The sequence below is a fragment of the Diceros bicornis genome, chromosome 8 (assembly GCF_020826845.1).
Source record: "Diceros bicornis minor isolate mBicDic1 chromosome 8, mDicBic1.mat.cur, whole genome shotgun sequence".
Lineage (NCBI taxonomy): Eukaryota > Metazoa > Chordata > Mammalia > Perissodactyla > Rhinocerotidae > Diceros > Diceros bicornis.
The window spans coordinates 48,622,880-48,640,446 of NC_080747.1; the positions used below are offsets into that span (position 1 = coordinate 48,622,880).

Below are 17,567 nucleotides of genomic sequence, written 5' to 3' on the forward strand. Positions count from 1 at the left end.
ATTAGCCTTTCATATATCTTTTTTTTCTAAAGTGTGTGTTTATGTGTTTTGTCATTTTAGTGTGTCATTTATTCTTTTATTGTTGATTAGCATAAATGCTTTATAGATTCATGAGTCTTATGTATATATATATATATATACACATACCCATACACATATAAAATTTCCTAGTCTGAGGCTTGCCTATTCGTTTTCTTAATGCTGTATTTTGATAGACACAAATTTTCCATTTTGATAAAATTCAGTTTACCATATTTTTCTTTTATGGTTAGTGTTTTTGAGTCCTATCCAAGTCATCTTTGCCTTCCCCAAGATCACAAAGATGTTCTAAATTTTTTTCTAGAAGCTTTATGGTTCTGGTTTTTATGTTTACGGCTATGATCCATCTTGAATTGCATTTTGACTATGGAGTGAGATAGGGATTGAGGTTCATTTTTTTAAATACTGATATGTAGTTGTTTCAGCATCATTTGACTTTACTTTTCTCATTAATGACTTGACACTTTGGTTAAAATGAATGCTTGATTTTTGTTGTGAGTATGTATTACACAGATTTGATTATGACCTAATTAGAACTATCTAAGTGGAATGTACAAAGTAATCAGAGCTTTTTCCCAATTTATAATTCACATTTGCATTTATTTTAGGAGAGATCAGAGTGGCCTTTGTCCTTTATAATAACTTGGGTCCTTATTTGTCCACGGAGAATGCCAGCATGAAGTTGGGAACAGAGGCTATGTCCACCAATCATTCTGTTATTGTCAATTCCCCTGTTATTACAGCAGCAATAAACAAAGAGTTCAGTAATAAGGTTTATTTGGCTGATCCTGTGGTGTTCACTGTTAAACACATTAAGGTAAGAAAATGGCATGTTAGGTTTAGTTGTCCAGATTATTTGTATTTGTTATGGCATGAACATCAAGTGTATTAATTTTCTTTTATTTTTTTCCTATTATTTGACATATAGCAGTTCATTCTCTATAAAATGATGGTGTGATTTTTTTTCTGAAATGAGGGAGAAGGATAATTCTTAAATATGTAAATGCTAATGGTAAAAACATTCATAGATGGATTTATAAATGCTTCTCCATAATTAAAAAGAGCCAGCAATGTGTTCAGTAGAACTGGACATGGCTTTGCATATGATGTTACAAATAATTATGTCTTTGTGTGTAGATATATTTTTGTGTATTGTAAAATTGAACAAAGATTTCTAAAAACTTTCTTTTCAGAAGTTGATTGTTGAGAGCAATTAGCTTCTTTACTTTGCAACGTACTTTACTTTGAAATTAGTTGATGCGATTCTGAGACATTGATACTAGTATTCCTTCAACATTAATATTTTAAAAAGTAAACTCACCTCTAATTCGGGGGAATAAACAGCAACATATAATCAAATTTGCTTAGACTTGATGAGGCCCACTTAAAATGAAAATACTGGTAGATATCTATCTCCACGAAAATTGGAACAGAGTATGACATTGTGTTAGATGTAAAGAGAATGCCTACCTAATTTATGTGATCCTAAAGTAGTTATTGGCTTTATTGATTTTTTTTCCCTACAGCAGTCTGAGGAAAATTTCAACCCTAACTGTTCATTTTGGAGCTATTCCAAGCGCACAATGACAGGTTATTGGTCAACACAAGGCTGTCGGCTCCTGACAACAAATAAGACGCACACTACATGCTCTTGCAACCACCTAACCAATTTTGCAGTGCTGATGGCACATGTGGAAGTTAAGGTAAGATATACACCGTAAAATAAAAATCCCTTAGCATACAATCGGGAAACTAACTGTAAAAAGTCCTAACTCCATGGGCCAGTCTCACTTCAAAATTTTTCCACTTTCACAGTAATTCTATTCAGGAACTCTCTGGTATTCAACCCGTATCCTCCTGGATGACTCAAAGAATCCTTTTTTCTATTATCAACATATTTCATAAAATTGAAGTTTACTTATAAAATATAATTTTTTTTTTCCCCTAAAGCCCCAGTAGATAGTTGTACGTCATAGTTGCACAGCTTTCTAGTTGCTGTATGTGGGACGTGGCCTCAGCATGGCCGGAGAAGCGGTGCATCGGTGTGCGCCCGGGATCTGAATCCGGGCCACCAGCAGCGGAGCACGCACACTTAACCACTAAGCCACGGGGCCGGCCCTAAAATATAATTTTGAGATAAAACTTCCCTTAGTCTCTCCAGCTTTTATTTTGTATGAATAAATATCAGACCTTGTGGACAGGGCAAGATAGGACCCCAGGAACAAAGGCCAGTGTGGTGGGGTTAGGAACTGGGATCTGGTAGGTTGAAGACTAAGGAGCTATACATGGGATAAATACTGTCAAAAGGCCTCCTGGAAAAGCAGCACAATACACAGTGCATGGTAATACAAAGAGCTTAGCAAATTCTAACACAATGTATTGGGTATTGTCCATTCAAGAAGACACTATTCTAAGGAAAAATCCAGGTAATAGGTAGTTTCTAAAGTCAGAAACATGGCTAACTTGGTTGCATCAGTCTTTTCCCAGCATGACTCTGGCTGTCATGCTGGGCATGAAGAGGATTTAGATTTCAGATATGCTTAGGACGTAAAAATATAAAGGACTTATGAATTTGGTTATAGAGATTGATAGATAGTTTGGTAACAAGAAATTATATACTAGTGAATTCTCTTCTCATCTCTCTGCTGTCAGTAAAAATACAGGAAATATTACTGTCCAACACATTTTAATAAGTGAAAACTGTGGCAAAGGTTTTATCTAGCTAATATCATTGATCCAAATAATTCCATCCAGAATTTTCTTTGACACTGTTAAATTTAGAGATGGCACAGGTATCCCAGAGGGAGACCCAATCCAATCCCAGTTAGCACCATAAGAGCAAATTACCTTAGCCGTGTCAGCACAGTTCAAATTTTGGTCTTTAAAGGACTACAAACCCTATTTTGTCAGAGCATCACAAATTGATCTAGCTTTTAGCAAGACTGGCTACACTAACAAATGTTAGATTTAAACCTGGAATGTGTTAGTGTGGCTCTGGGATTCTAGTTTTCAGCTTAGGGAAGAAATTCAACTCAGAAAAATGGATCATATTTGAAGCAACAACAAAATATCGTTTTTTGCTCAGTTCATTGCATAACAACCTCTACCCAATCCGTTATACAAGAATCCTGACTGTGACCATTATTGTGTGTCAACAAGAGATAAAATAAATGGAAATCAATATTTTCCTTTAGCATTCAGTCACACAGTATGTATGTCCTAGATTTCTTGTATCACAACCTCTTCTCATTGCCTAAGTCAGTCTCATTTTGATCTCACAACGTGATTTTAACACTTGAAAAACAGAAAACAATACAGACTGATCATCCCTACAAGTCCAAAAAGAAATACACTGACCAAACTTACATTAGACTAATGTCTAAACAGAATGCTAATTTATTCACGCACAGTGAGAAATACAGCAACCAGTTGGAACAGATATTTGTGTTTGCTACTTGTCACTTTCAACTCTGCGGGAAAATCTATAAAAGAAACAAAATTGTACAGGAGAATTTTACTTAACGAGCTTGGAAATGAGAGCAGGAAGAGTTAGCTGAGTAATCTTGAGAGCTATGCTGTTAAACTGTGGTGCCCTGATGAATGGGTTTTCCCTCCAGGGCTCTACTTGTGCACTGAATTGCCCTTATCTATCACCTGTTCATTCAGCACTTCCTTCATTCTTTCACCAACATTTTTTGAGCACCTAAGTAAAGGTATTGACATGTTGCCTATGACACAGTAGGCTCTCAATAAATGTAATTTCCTCCTTTCCGTCTGCCAGAGATTACTAGAATCCAGCATTCCAGTGAAGCTTCTGGCCCTCAGGGAACTCACATTGTTGACGGGGAAGAGAGGACAGAGAAGTGAAGCTGCAGTCTCATCTATCTAAGGCAGGACTGCTCAGAGATGGCTTATCAAAAAAGTGTCCTGCTCTGAAGGATGAGTAGGGTGTAATTAGTAAGGGAACGTGTGAAGAATTCGCGTTGACCACATTCTGGTAACATTTTCTTCACTTTGCCTTGGACACACCATTCTCTTGTTTCTTTCTCTCCTCGGCAACTGGTCCTCCTTAGCTTCCTTTTCTGGGGTCACCTCATCTCTACAACCTCTCATTTTTGCTCTAGCCCAGAGTGTAATCCTAGATGTAGTATAGGCCCTATTCGTTCTTTCTACCTAGGTGATCTCATATAGTCATATGGATCTAAATATCATCTCAAAATTCCCAGATTTTCTATCTCCGTTTCTTAACTCCAGATTCATAGATTCAACTGCTAACTTGCCGTGTCCACCTAGACTTCTAATAAGTGTCACAATTTTAGAACTACACTTTTGGTATTCTCCCATCTGAATCTTCTCTGTCTTAGTAAATAGCTGCTAAGTACCTGTCTTTCCAAGTGCTCCAGCCCTAAACCATGCACCATCTTTGTTTCTTTTCACTCATACTGCACACCCAATCCTATGAGCATATTCTGCCAGATCCTGCATCTGACAGCTTCTCAGCATCTTCAAAACTACCACCTGGATTCAAGCCCCTATTATCTCTCTTCTACTTTTTTGTTATAGCCCCTTAATTGGTTTCCCCACTTCCTCCTGGTCCCCCTTAAGTTTGTTCTCAGCATCATTGCCAGAAAGCAGAAGGATACTCTTAAAATGTGAGTCAGACCTTGTCACTCCTCTAATTCATTCTCAAAAAGCAGTTCTGTGATCTCTTTAAAGTACAAATCAGGTACTTCATACCTTGGATCCAATCTGACTGACTTTTTATCTCGATAGGAGCAAAATCGCAAATCTTGGAATATATTAGCATCTCTTGACTTCCTCTCCTCTTCCTCTTCCTCTTGCTCACTTGGCTTCAGCCACGTTTACACCAACATATCAGGTGTGCTCTAGTTACACCTGAAGGTCTCCCTTCCCCGAGGCCCCCAAATAGCCACATGGCCAGCCTGCTCTCTCCTTCAAGTCTTTGCTCCACTGCCACCTCTCAATTAGGCTTCCCCTGTCCACTATATTTTAAATTTCAGATTACCCCACCCCCATGAAATACTGTAGGGAGTAGGACAAAACAGGTCCTTGGCCTCAGGGGATTTATAGGTCATCAAGGGAGACAAGTGTTAAGAATAATTTTTGAGTGGGTGCTGAGAAAGATTTCATAGCTAGGTCAATTTAGGCAGATAAAAGAAGGAAGGGGACGTTTCCACCCCAAGGTGGCAGCACAGCTGGTTAACTACTTCTCAGTTCTCTTGACTTCTATTGTCTGAGGACACACTTGATTGTCTTCTCTTTTAGACGTAAGAGTAATCATTACAGAAATTTATATAATGTAATTTTATACTAAACTAAAGATAGTATTTATGGTACTTTAAAACCTTTCCATTATTGAGAATCACCTGCGGGTTTATTTGTTGTTCAGCAGAATGTTAAATACGCTAAATTCAAATGTCTGTCTCTTGTCTTACAAGCAGTTCTTTTTGTGAACACCCTTTGTGGGAGGAGTATTTTAGTTTACAGGAGCACAAGTTTCAAACTAATTGGCTAATTAACATTTCTACTGTGGTTTTGTAGAGCACTGAAACAAATGCTTTAGGTAAAGGTCTGACAATTTATATCACCTATAGCTCTTTCCTCTACTCAAATTATAATTCTTTGGGAGATAATAAAAAAAAGTCTCCTACTATTTCTTGTCAGTTCAACTTGACATTGATTTTTATTATCTTTAAAAGGCTTCACTTTCCTTAATTTGATGATTGCATCTCTCTCTTTTTTATTTTAGCTTAGTATATTCTATTGCCCCAAACCCAACTTCACCCAGTCCAAGTGTAAGCATTGATTTTGCTATTTAAAATCATTGTATTTCTTTCTTAATTTAGTGTTGATTCACAAGAGTGACAATTTGGAAATTTTTAATTCCATACCATGGATTCTGTGTATCAAATATTTTATAGCTAGACTTTTTTAGGCTAGGAAAAAAACACGAAATAGTTTTACTTTGCAGGGTTCTGCAGTTGTACATGAAGTAAAGTACTTGCTTTTCAAAAAGAGTATTTTTATTTTTTAAGATACAAAAAGCAGAGTTACTTTAAGAATTTAAGAAATGATTTTATTAGTGAAAAATGAAATGTTTAATGTATGGTGCTAAAGGTGTGATTCCCAAAATTTTATGCTCATTTTGTATTTTTTTTTATTTTTATTTTTGCTAAGGAAGATTCGCCCTGAGCTAACATCTATTGTCAGTCTTCCTCTTTTTTTTTTGCTTGAGGTAGATTAGCCCTGAGCTAGGATCTACGCCAATTTTCGTCTACTTTATATGTGGGTCGCCACCACAGCATGACTGACAAGTGGTGTATGTCTACACCCAGGATCCAAACCTGTGAACCTGGGCCACCAAAGTGGAGCGTGCCAAACCTAACCATTATGCCACAGGTCTGGCCCCTCATTTTGTATTTGTCATCTATAGTATGATGGGATTGAGATGGAGGTAGAGATTAAAAATCGTAACTCGTTTATAGTACTTTAAATAGTATATTTCTTTAGCAAAAAAACTAGATAACTGATAAATTGAATACCCTCCAATTATGAAAAATTCCATGAAAAGAAAATGGTTTCAAAAATTTAAAGTTTTGTTATATTAATTATCTTGAATATTAACATTATCAAAAAATTAGAAAACCTTTTACAACCAAGGATTATTGGATTTTCTCATTGGACAATTGTTATGATGATATATTTCCTTCATAGATTTATTAAAATTTGAAATTATTTATTTGCTAGTATGCTGTGTTATTGTCTACCTCTTCCTAGACCCTAAGCTCAGTATTAGGAGCAGAGAGAAGTGAGAGAAAGAAGTGAGAGAGTCAGCCTTGCAGATAATCTGGAGAAAGACTCTTCCAGGAAGATGGAAGAAGAACAAGACCCTGAACTAGGGGCGATTCTGATGTATTTGAAGAACTGCGAGGAGAGCAGTGTAGTTGCAGTGGAAAGAATAAGAGAGAAAGTATGTTAGCAGAAAAAGTCAGAGGGTCTAGAACAGAAGGCTTTGGACACCATCAGAAGGACTTTGGGTGTGTTTTATTCTGAGTGCAATGGAGAACCACAGCAGAGTTTTAAGCAAAGGAGCAGGATGATCTGTCTTATACATATGTAATATATTTAATGTTTTTCATCTACTGATTTGATGTGTATTTATTAAGAAGGAAACTTGAGCCAGGTCCTGACCCTAAATGATATACATACTTCCTTAAAGTATGGATTAGTTTTTCCACTGAGGAATATGTATTTTGCAAGATAGCTTATCTCTATGTCTATTTTGTCCTTCTGAATTTTAGGTTCTTGGAGATCGGTTAGCATATTTATTCTGGACTCCTACATACGTAGGACTAAGTCTGTAACAATTTAAGATTTCTAGACTTGTTTAAATTTTTGCCCAGGCTTCCAAGAAGTAACACATCCCTTTCACTTAATAAAAGAATGACAACTGCCGCCTTCCTCACTGACCCACACCCTTCTCCCTGTACCAGACACTGGCATACACACGACTTCTAGTTTCTTAGGTCGGAGAGAATATTTAGAATTTCATATCACTTGCAAGCAATGGGCAGAGGACAGGTATTTCAAAATATGATTGAGTATAATGGAAGAATTTTCTTCCTACCCCCATGGCTCCTGGAGCACCACCTCTAATGCTCCTTTGAACAAATAAGAAATGAAGAATGCTGCCTCCATATCACTTCCCCATCCTATAATGAATCACCAATGGCCTAGAGCCTCTTTTGTTTTATTTCTGATGAAATTGTTTATTGGAAGAAGAAGAGGAAAGTTCTATGGACTCTTCCCTCTACTTGTCTGTGTACAGGGCAAGGAGGAAGAGAGGAAAGGTCATCTATAGTGATAGCGAGAAGGATGCTCTCTGCATCTGTGTTTGAGAAGAGGAATAGGCACCTAGCTCCTGGTATGTCTTCTTTAGTTCATGAAAGGAGGAGATATAAATCCAAAACTAGCTATAGAGACAGAGCAGCCAAAATTATGGACTTGAAGAAAAATAAACCATTAGAAATTATTTTATTACTCTTTTTCTTCACTCCTTTTAACAGAACTTTTATAGAAAAGTTGAAAGAATAGTACAATAAACACTCATATAACCTTTTTTCTGAATTCACTTTAAATTTTTAATACATTTAACTGTAACTTTTCTGTGTATGTATGTGTGTATATGTTTTGCTGTATTATTTGACTTTTTGAAAGTAAATTGCTGACTTTATTGTACTTAATTCCTAAGTCCTCCAGCAATTATGTTTTAAGACCATTCTCTCTCTACTGTTAACATACAAAAGAAATTTAACATTGATTAAACGCTATTATCTACTATATAATCCATACATAAATTTTTCCAGTTATCCCAGTAATATCCTTTAGAGCCTTTGTTTCTCCATGCAGGACCCAGTCAAGGATCACACACATTGCCTTTAGTTGTCATGTGTCTTTAGTCTTCTTTAACATAGAAGTCTTCCTGTCTGTTTTTGTCTTTCATGAAAATGGCATTTTGTAGAATCCAGGCCATTTGTCCTGTAGAATGTCCCACAATTGCAATCTTTCTGCTTGTTTTCTCATGATTAGATTCGAGTTAGACGTTTTGGACAGGAATACCATGTAGGTGATGCTGTATCCTTCCCATTGCATCAGGCGACCCCTTATTGGAATGACCAGTTTGATCACTTGGTTAAAGTTACATTGTACAGGAATATTGAAGTTTTTGTAATTAAGAGGAATCTATAGAAACATATTTAGAAACTTTGTTAATCTCAATTTCTTTAATTGTAATGTGCTTAGTCCATCCTTTATTTGTTCCTCAAAGAGTTGAGTTCCATCTTTATGACAGGCAAAGCTTACAATCTAATTAGTAATATAGATAAGTAATCAGCAAAATCAGTGTCTTCTGAGAAATGTCTTATTGTTGCAGTAGAGGATGCTATGGAAACACATGGGAAATAGCCTTCACTTAACCTTGAGGGATCAGAGAATGTGCTCTAGATAAAGTGACATAACTGTTTAAGCAAAATGAGAGTGACAGGTCAAAGTAGCGTGAAATAAGGCTGGATTTTTGTAGTTTTGCAGAATATTTTTTCACTAAATTGTATATTCTTTAATATTAATATCATCCTTCTGCTTATTGTTTTTATTTCTGGGTTGTAGCAGAATTTTTAAGCAGAAAGAGACCTACAATCTTCTTATATGCAGTTTGGGTCCTTATCCTTACAATTTTTAGGTTTTTTATCGTGTTCACTAAATAAGCTTGGCTAAACACAGCAGCTGGAGATGCATCTGCAATTCTAGTGAGAAATATACAAAATAAATAGTCAAGTTTATGGACATTCAAAAAAGTGGAGATTAGGTGAGGACATCAACTCTGAGAAAGGCTCAGTGTGTCCAGTAGTAATAGAAATGAATATCATTTCTTTAATGTCTACATACGTTATCTCGTTTAATCCACAATACCAATACCACAATATGTATTGTCATCATAATTTGCCTAATTTATAATCTGAAGGAAAATTGGAATAAGAATTAAAAATCAGGAGATTTAGGGTCCTGATTCCAATTCTTGAAGTAATTGTCTCTTGTTCTTAGGCAAATCATCTAAACTGCCTGTTCCCATTATTAATTGTTTAAATGAGACTAATAAAAATTTTTCTAACATTATCTCAGGATTATTTTATAGATTGAATACCAAAATCTGTTAAAATAATGTTGGAAATTATAAACTTTTTTGAAAATATGATTTTTTGTGTGTGTGTGTGAGGAACATCAGCCCTGAGCTAACATCTGCCAATCCTCCTCTTTTTGCTGAGGAAGACGGGACCTGGGCTAACATCCGTGCCCATCTTCCTCCACTTTATATGGGACGCTGCCACAGCATGTCTTGACAAGCGGTGCATCGGTACACGCCCGGGATCCGAACCGACAAACCCCAGGCCGCCGCAGTGGAGTGCGTGCACTTAACCGCTTGCGCCACTGGGCTGGCCCCAAAATTATGATTTTTTTAATTCACTATTTTCTTAACTGTCTTCAAAGCCCTTGAGCTCTGGATCCTGAGGGGTAGTTAACTATGAGAGTCCAAATATTTAATTTAGTTTCTAATAAAAAATAATGATTTTATCTACCTCTAAACAAGTAAGCTTTCCCTGAAAGAGAGAAGTTTAGGCCAATGCTTTCCCTCACTTTTCGATGTGACACTTTTTCACAGTGGGATCTTCAAATAATAGATTTGCAGCAAGATATTATCGTAATTACGTATAACTTCCCGGCTCTTCAAAATGTTGGTTATATGAACATTGTGAATGCCCACAGTATCAGTACCACCAAATTCAATTTTAAGTACAATCATAAATCAATACTAAGTATGCATGAATTTTTTCATTGACTTGGTTTCTTTTTCATTAATGACATAATGTTTAGTATTGACTAACTGAAGGATTTTTTTAAAATTATTTTAACTATAATGGCTCTACTCACCCAATTTATCCACGCTTGAGAAAGTGTAATCAACCAACCAAGCAAAAGAAACAAGCATAAATACCTTTTCCATCCTAATGTTCTAAAAATATCCTCAATTGCTTCTACTGCTCCTTGTAAGAACTAGTTGATGTGTTTACTAACTGTACTCTGTTCCGGATCACAAAATTTTACCTTTTTTTTTAAACATTGGGACTATTCAGTGATTGTTTTTCTTTTTTCCTGGCCTTCTTCATTCCGCTGTGCCTAGTAAATAAAGTGGTAAAGCTAGAGAACTGCTGGACTCTAGAGGAATTAGGCTAGATTTTCCAGAATAGTTATTTATATACTTTATAAGACAGGCAATAAGGTCAACTTGTATAAATAAGATTTTAAAAGCATTCAACAAAAATATGGCTGAAGTAAACCATCTTTCCTATCTTGTTATAGACAATTTGAAGGACTGCCAATTTATTTTGTGTCTCCTTAGAGTGTAAGCATTACTATTTAAAGATCTTCTATGATTGGTTACTTGCTGATTTAAAAATCCAGTTCATGCAGCTTTTAAGACGTTAATTTTGTAAAATTTAATGTTAGCTCAAGTTATTGTCTCTAGGCCTGTGGGATCATTGTCCACAGGGTTATTATCTAGAAGACCCTTACTCTGGTTAAAATGCAATAAATTGATTCATGAGAATGGAAAATAAGAAAGCCTAATAACCATCCCTTTTTTCTTTTTCCTCAAATTGCTTTAGCTAAGAACACCAAATGAAAATGGAATAATGATGTAACAAGGGGATGTGCATGTATGTGCACGTGTGTATATATATTTATATTTATATTCTGTTTAATTCAGTGCCTGACCTATAGTAGGCATCCAATGAATATCCTTAGAATGAATCTACCAAAATTTTATTAGGTATTTTTGGCTTGGTGTAGTTTCTGTTTGTGTGGTTTTTATAACCTAGTTATGCAAAATTACTTTCTCTTTTCTAATTCAATTTGTCACTATTTTAAAACTTTCCCTTCTCGTGTGGTGAATTCGTCTTTTCTTATGTGCCAAAGGAAATGACTCTGACTCGGAGAAGAACAATATATAAATGATGACAATACACATGTCTGGGTAATTCAAGTCTGGCATTTCTACAGTTCCATTTCATTATACTGCAGCTCCTCTACCCCATTCTGTATCACCTACTCCCTTTAAGAAGTACTTTCAAAAATTGTGTGTGTGTGTGTGTGTGTGCATTTTAATGAAAACAATCTTAAGAGAAGTTATCCATTTTGTCAGAGAATCAGGAAATTGGCTGAATGATCCCCAGCAAGCTTTGTTTTAATAAAACTTCTGGGTTTAATCATTGCATTCAAAGGATAGTCAAGAAATTTTCACCCATGAAAGCCTGGCTCTGTCCAATTCTAAGGAGCTTAATATAACTGGGTCACAAAAGGGACTATAGGAGAGGATCTCCCCTGTTAGTGAAGTTGTTAAGAGCGTGGAGTATGTGGCCAACAGTTAGGGTGATCAACTTTTTAGAGAGCCAACTGAGAAATAGCACTACCAGATCAAAAATATATTTAATATGTAATAAGTAATGATGCCCTTATGTGTTATTAATACTTAATAGTGACATTTAGTAGTATTTAATAGTAACGCTAATAGTGTGAAAAGCTGTATCATTATTTTTTAAAGGTTTCTTTCTGTCCTCTGATACAGCAAAAGTCTTTATTGGGTATTTAAACTTTTAGGCTGTATTATTGTATATTTTTAAGATGTATAAATGTGAGATTAAAAAAAAGTGCAATAAAGTAATTAAACAGATATAACCTATATTTAATAAAAATAGCTATGGCATATTTCTTTCCGTTTGTCTTTTTTTTTTTTTATAATTTTATTTATTTATTTTTCCCCCAAAGCCCCAGTAGATAGTTGCATGTCACAGTTGCACATCCTTCCAGCTGCTGTATGTGGGACGCGGCCCCAGCATGGCCGGAGAAGCGGTGCGTCAGTGCACGCCTGGGATCCGAACCCGGGCCGCCAGCAGCGGAGTGCGGGCACTTAACTGCTAAGCCACGGGGCCGGCCCCCGTTTGTCTTTTTCCTTCTGTCTTTAGAGTTAAAACTGAATACAGTCAAAAGCAAAATTCACTTTGACCTGCATTTCTGCTCTTATCAAGCCCACTTTACATTGATTCCTTGGGTCAATCCAACGTGATGACATCAAGCTAAATACCTTCTCAACAAAAATGTTGAACATGGAATACTTAGGATTTTACTTAATAGTTTTACTTAATAGGTTTTTAGACTTGAAGGAATTAGTTCCCAGCTCTCCAAAATGCCCATCCACTTTGTATCTACAGGCTTGTTTTGGTAGACCCGCTGTTTGCCAATCAGTTCTTTAGCACGTGTGAATTCATCATATAGGCTGTCCATGTCCAAAATGTTCATCATTTTTAAACACTTCCAAGCACACTGGATGTCACCATAAGCTAAAATATTATCAGGGATAATGAATTTAAAGCACTGAGGTAATTTTACTTTATGAAATAGAGATGGATTCCAAATAAGTCACAGTTTTAATAAAGAAGTGAGAAAATCCTGTTTAACTTGACTGCCCTTTTCTGGTGACATTTGTTGGAAACAGTCTGAAATCCCCAAAGTAGGTAATGTTTTCTTTTTCTGAGTTTTTGTCCTAACCTACACAGAAGTTCATGCAACTCAGGTAGAGTCAGTTCATCTTTCTCCAGGTTCCTCAGCCTCTTCAGAGCTATCAAACAGTTTTGGAGAGACATCATAAACATTTGTTTTACTGTAATCTTTTTCTCTGTTGTCATCTGTCATGTATTTCAAAATTAGAGAAAGACATTCTTGTCCCACATTTTGAAAATATGATTTTACAAAAGGCCGATATTTTAACATCTTTCCCATGGCCAGCATCAATGATAGCCATCTTGTAGGCACATCTCAGGAGACTGTCTCCTTCCATTTCTAGAAAGTTAAAGAGCTCATTAAGTACTTCTGTGCATTTTGAGGAAACTTAAAAGTGACCAAAAAATTTCATTATGAAACTTCATTATCTCAAGTAAGCAAATCACATCCCTTTTTAGTAGTCTTGTCTACAAAGTGTACAGAACATTTAGTAGGTAAGAACTGTTCATTTCCTTTTGTAGGGAATCTATAGGCTGAATGCAATTTTCCAGAATTTAGGTTTGCACTGTCTGGTGAATATGCAGATAGACGAGCAAAGTCTGCTTTATATCTGGACAAGGTGTCAACAATCTTTTGTTTTATGTCTTCTGAAGTTTCATTAATGAAACTAATTATAGAAATCAAGCAGATGATTTGAAACTCCATTTTTCAAATCAAAGAGGAAACATATCTTGTTGCCATGATTCATTACATTAGTAAGATCTGACAGAATCAGCTCTACGCTATAAGGGGCCAAAACATTAGTTTTCAAAATTCCCTTTTTGTGCACCCACAGGATGTTTTAGTTGCAACATCTGAATCAGGAAAAGTAACTTTATTCAGGTGCATAGAGAAATTAAAGGGAGAAAACAATAATGTGTGGTTGTTCTTGTGGTATACTCAAGCTTATTCCAGGAGCGTTAATTTCAACTGAGCATTAGTATCTTTTATTGGAGATTAAAAAAAAAACCTTCGATTTTACAAAAACCTGCCTGTCTCATCCTAGACTTGTGAGATTTAGCCTCCATATCCACATTCATACAGCCACCTCTTTCATGCCTGATCCCAAATTCATTTCTGCATATTGTGCCGTATGCTCTGTCTTGGTTGTCTCTCTAATCTGGTTTCATGTGTCCTTCCATGTATCTTTAAAATAACACAATTATTTAGCCTTCTTTTTCAGTATTGCCATGTTGTTATATTATAGTCATTCTCAGTTTCATCTCAGTTTCATTGAACTATTGGAAAATATGGTCATAATGTTCACAATGTTAAAAATTAAAGTAGCACAATTTTGATACAAAGCGCAGCAGTTAATCCAAAATCATAAAGGAAGTCAGGATCACAACTCACCGAAGTTGCATAGTTAAGTCTCCTCACTCAGAGTGATGCAACAATGGGTGATCCAATACCGGAACTGCACATCATGGTTGCCAACATCAATAGTCAGAGGGGAAAACAGCAGGAGTCACTAACGAAGGTGGATAATCGATGCTACATCCATTTGACGCTAAAAATAATGTTGCTTTCAGCCTCTATTTTCTTGGCTGTCATATGGATTTTGTACTTTTCTTCCAAACTTCTGCGCCCATCTCTGATCTCTGAGATTTATTCATGTCTTGGAGACAGCTTTCCCAGGATGTGGAAATTTAGTGCCAAAACTAGACCATTCCTGAGCAAACCTTTACAGTTGGCCATCCTACCACTAATCCTATCTCTACTGCATACTAGTTGAATGATCGTGGTTAATCATCTGTAAATTGGAGGTGATAATAGTATCGCATCATGGTGTTTTGTAGGATTAAGTGAGTACCCTAATAAAATAACTAAAACTTCTAATAGAATCTCACATTTGGAAAGTTATGTTAGCTGTCATCATCATCATCATCATCACTATACTTAACTTAGAAACACTAAGGTTGAAATTTTCTATCTGCCCAGCTTCATTTCCTTTCCTCACCCCAGATACTCCTACAAGTAAGACCCGAGATAGTCCTAAAATTTTTTTCTTATTTAATCCTTGATCAGTTCACTTCCTTTAAAAATTTCTAACTGATCACCAATCACTTTTTGGTCTATCAACTTTAATCTGCCTTTGATACCCATATCTACGTTTAATTCTTAGCTATTGTGAGATACTTAGTTCCCACATTTTCTACTATTTCCTTTTCTGTTTCCTTCATTATAGTAGTTGAGGATCTAGTTCACCAAATATGGTGAAATTAAATTTTTTTCAAATTCAAAACAGGAAAATCACAATTTAACGTGTGCTATGCTATGCTTCGGAAATCAAACAAATTTGCAAAATAAGTTCTATTGAATCCAAAGGAGAATTGGATATCAATGTTTTTGTGTTGTTGCCGCTGTTTCTCTCTTAGCAATTAAATCCTGAAAATATTTAGATTGATTTTTTTTCAGTTTGATAGAAGTTTGAGAATTGTTGCTGAGTTGTTTTGGTTAATTTACTATAAAAATCATAAGAAATGCAATCATCTTGTTCTTCTTACTGTGTTACTCACCTTTGACCTCCATCCTGTTTTGCACAGGAACTCCTAATTTCCTCAGACCGTTGAGCCCTTTATTTTCCCAGGCATTTGTGGGGTGACCTTTGTGTCTGATGACCTGGTTCCCAAGAGTTAAAGCAATACCAGGAACTTATTTCACAGAGTTCATGACACATTTATCAGAAAATAGGCCCTTCGCAACCCTACTGGCTTCAGTGAAATTCATGATTCAAATCAATGCCTACGCTTGTGTGATACATTACTGGCAAGGCAAGTAATGTATCATATGTTTGCAAATTGAGAATTGTTGCTGAGTTGTTGCAAATTCTCATATGTTTGCAAAAAAGAAAAAATAAAACTCATTTTAGCTATATTACAAATATTTCAAATAAGATATGTTTGAGGCAATTTAAAAATCATGTTATGCTTTAACTTTAATCCAACTCAACATTAAAATAATACATTATTATGCAGAAAGTAAAACAGGTTCTTGATAACTATTGGCCTGCAGTTAATAATTATTACAGGGTGATTGTTGAAGCAGTGTCTGGAAAATGCAACTTTCTAAAAATATAAAAAGAGAAAAACCATCCAAAGGGGTTCAAAATTAACTCACATAGTTTGTATGCCATCTGGAAACACTTAAGCAGTTAAAATGAAAAACATTTCAAAATCTATTTCTCCATCTTGTTTGCTGACTTGCTTTTTGAACAATAAAGTTAGAAATATCAAGATTTCCACAAAAGATCTTAGTGTACTCAGATTGAGTTATTTTAAAATCATGAAGCAAAAGTCACATTTCTCTTTTCCATGAATTGGGATTTAGTTTCATTAAATGTAGTTTATTGATATATTTGAGAGTTTTACATTGACAGAGTGGGTTTCACAAAACATCATTTTTTAAGGCATCTTTTTTGCCCCCAATGTGACACTCATCCTTTCATGGTATTGTGTTACTCAGGGAGCTATCCAGAGTGATAAGACAAAGCAGATTCATTGAGGTAAAAATAAAAGGGAAAATCAGAAACTTTCTGTTGATTTCAAAAAATACTTGGCATCTCAAATATGAATAGAAACTTCATAGAAAGCCTGAAAAACAAGTATTGTTTTAATAAATCTTTCCTTCTAGAGAGGATAGAATCACTGAATTTCCAAGAAGTATCTTCTGATGAATCTTTTTGTCATCTTGCTTGAAGATTTTCTCTCACACCTCCCCATCCTCTCTTAAGAAGTTAATTTCCTTGAAATTTTTGCTCTTTTGTTTATTTTGATGTTTTTTGTTGAGTTTTCCAAGCATTCTTTCCAACAAATTATGCTAGTCTATGGTACAGACTCTGCAAAAATTTTTAAATATATATATATCTTTCTTTGCTATTGGATTTGTCTTCTTGTTGTAACTTAAGGAAGAATATATAGGTGAAATTGAGGCCCCCTGTAGTTTATTATTTAATAAAGTCGTAAACACAAGTCTATAGTAATGAAAGTGGAATTCAGATGCTAAAGTTAAAATCTGCCTCCTTCAGATGATATGGGTATTTTGTGGACTTAATTTATCAGTAGCACAAATATTAATAATACAAACTAAACTGGCAATGTTATACAGTGAAATTAGTTGGCTAGAATGTTTAGTTCCTTAGTTAAAATGAGATTAACATTTGTTCTTGTTACAGTTGTTATTTTTCTGATCCACTGTATCATTCTTACAGACTTTTGATTGTTGAAATGAAAGTTGCTGTCGAAAAAAGAAAAAAATCCAGAATGTTGTCAGATTAAAAAAGGAAATAAAAAAGAAACATTGACTTTCTTACTTTCCCATGTATTTTCTTAAATACTTATCACAATAACCTAAAGCCT

The 17,567-nt window shown here is 35.3% G+C and overlaps 1 protein-coding gene across 14 annotated transcripts in view; it reads left to right on the forward strand.

The window, feature by feature from the left end:
• The window catches only part of ADGRL3 (adhesion G protein-coupled receptor L3), a 784,802-nt gene that overhangs the window by 667,946 nt on the left and 99,289 nt on the right, over positions 1-17,567 (forward strand). For all 14 annotated transcript variants that reach the window (XM_058547158.1, XM_058547157.1, XM_058547171.1 and 11 more), the window contains 2 exons: positions 648-856; positions 1,566-1,742. In XM_058547158.1, coding sequence (XP_058403141.1) covers positions 648-856; positions 1,566-1,742 — 386 coding nt within the window. The remainder of the gene's footprint in view (positions 1-647; positions 857-1,565; positions 1,743-17,567) is intronic.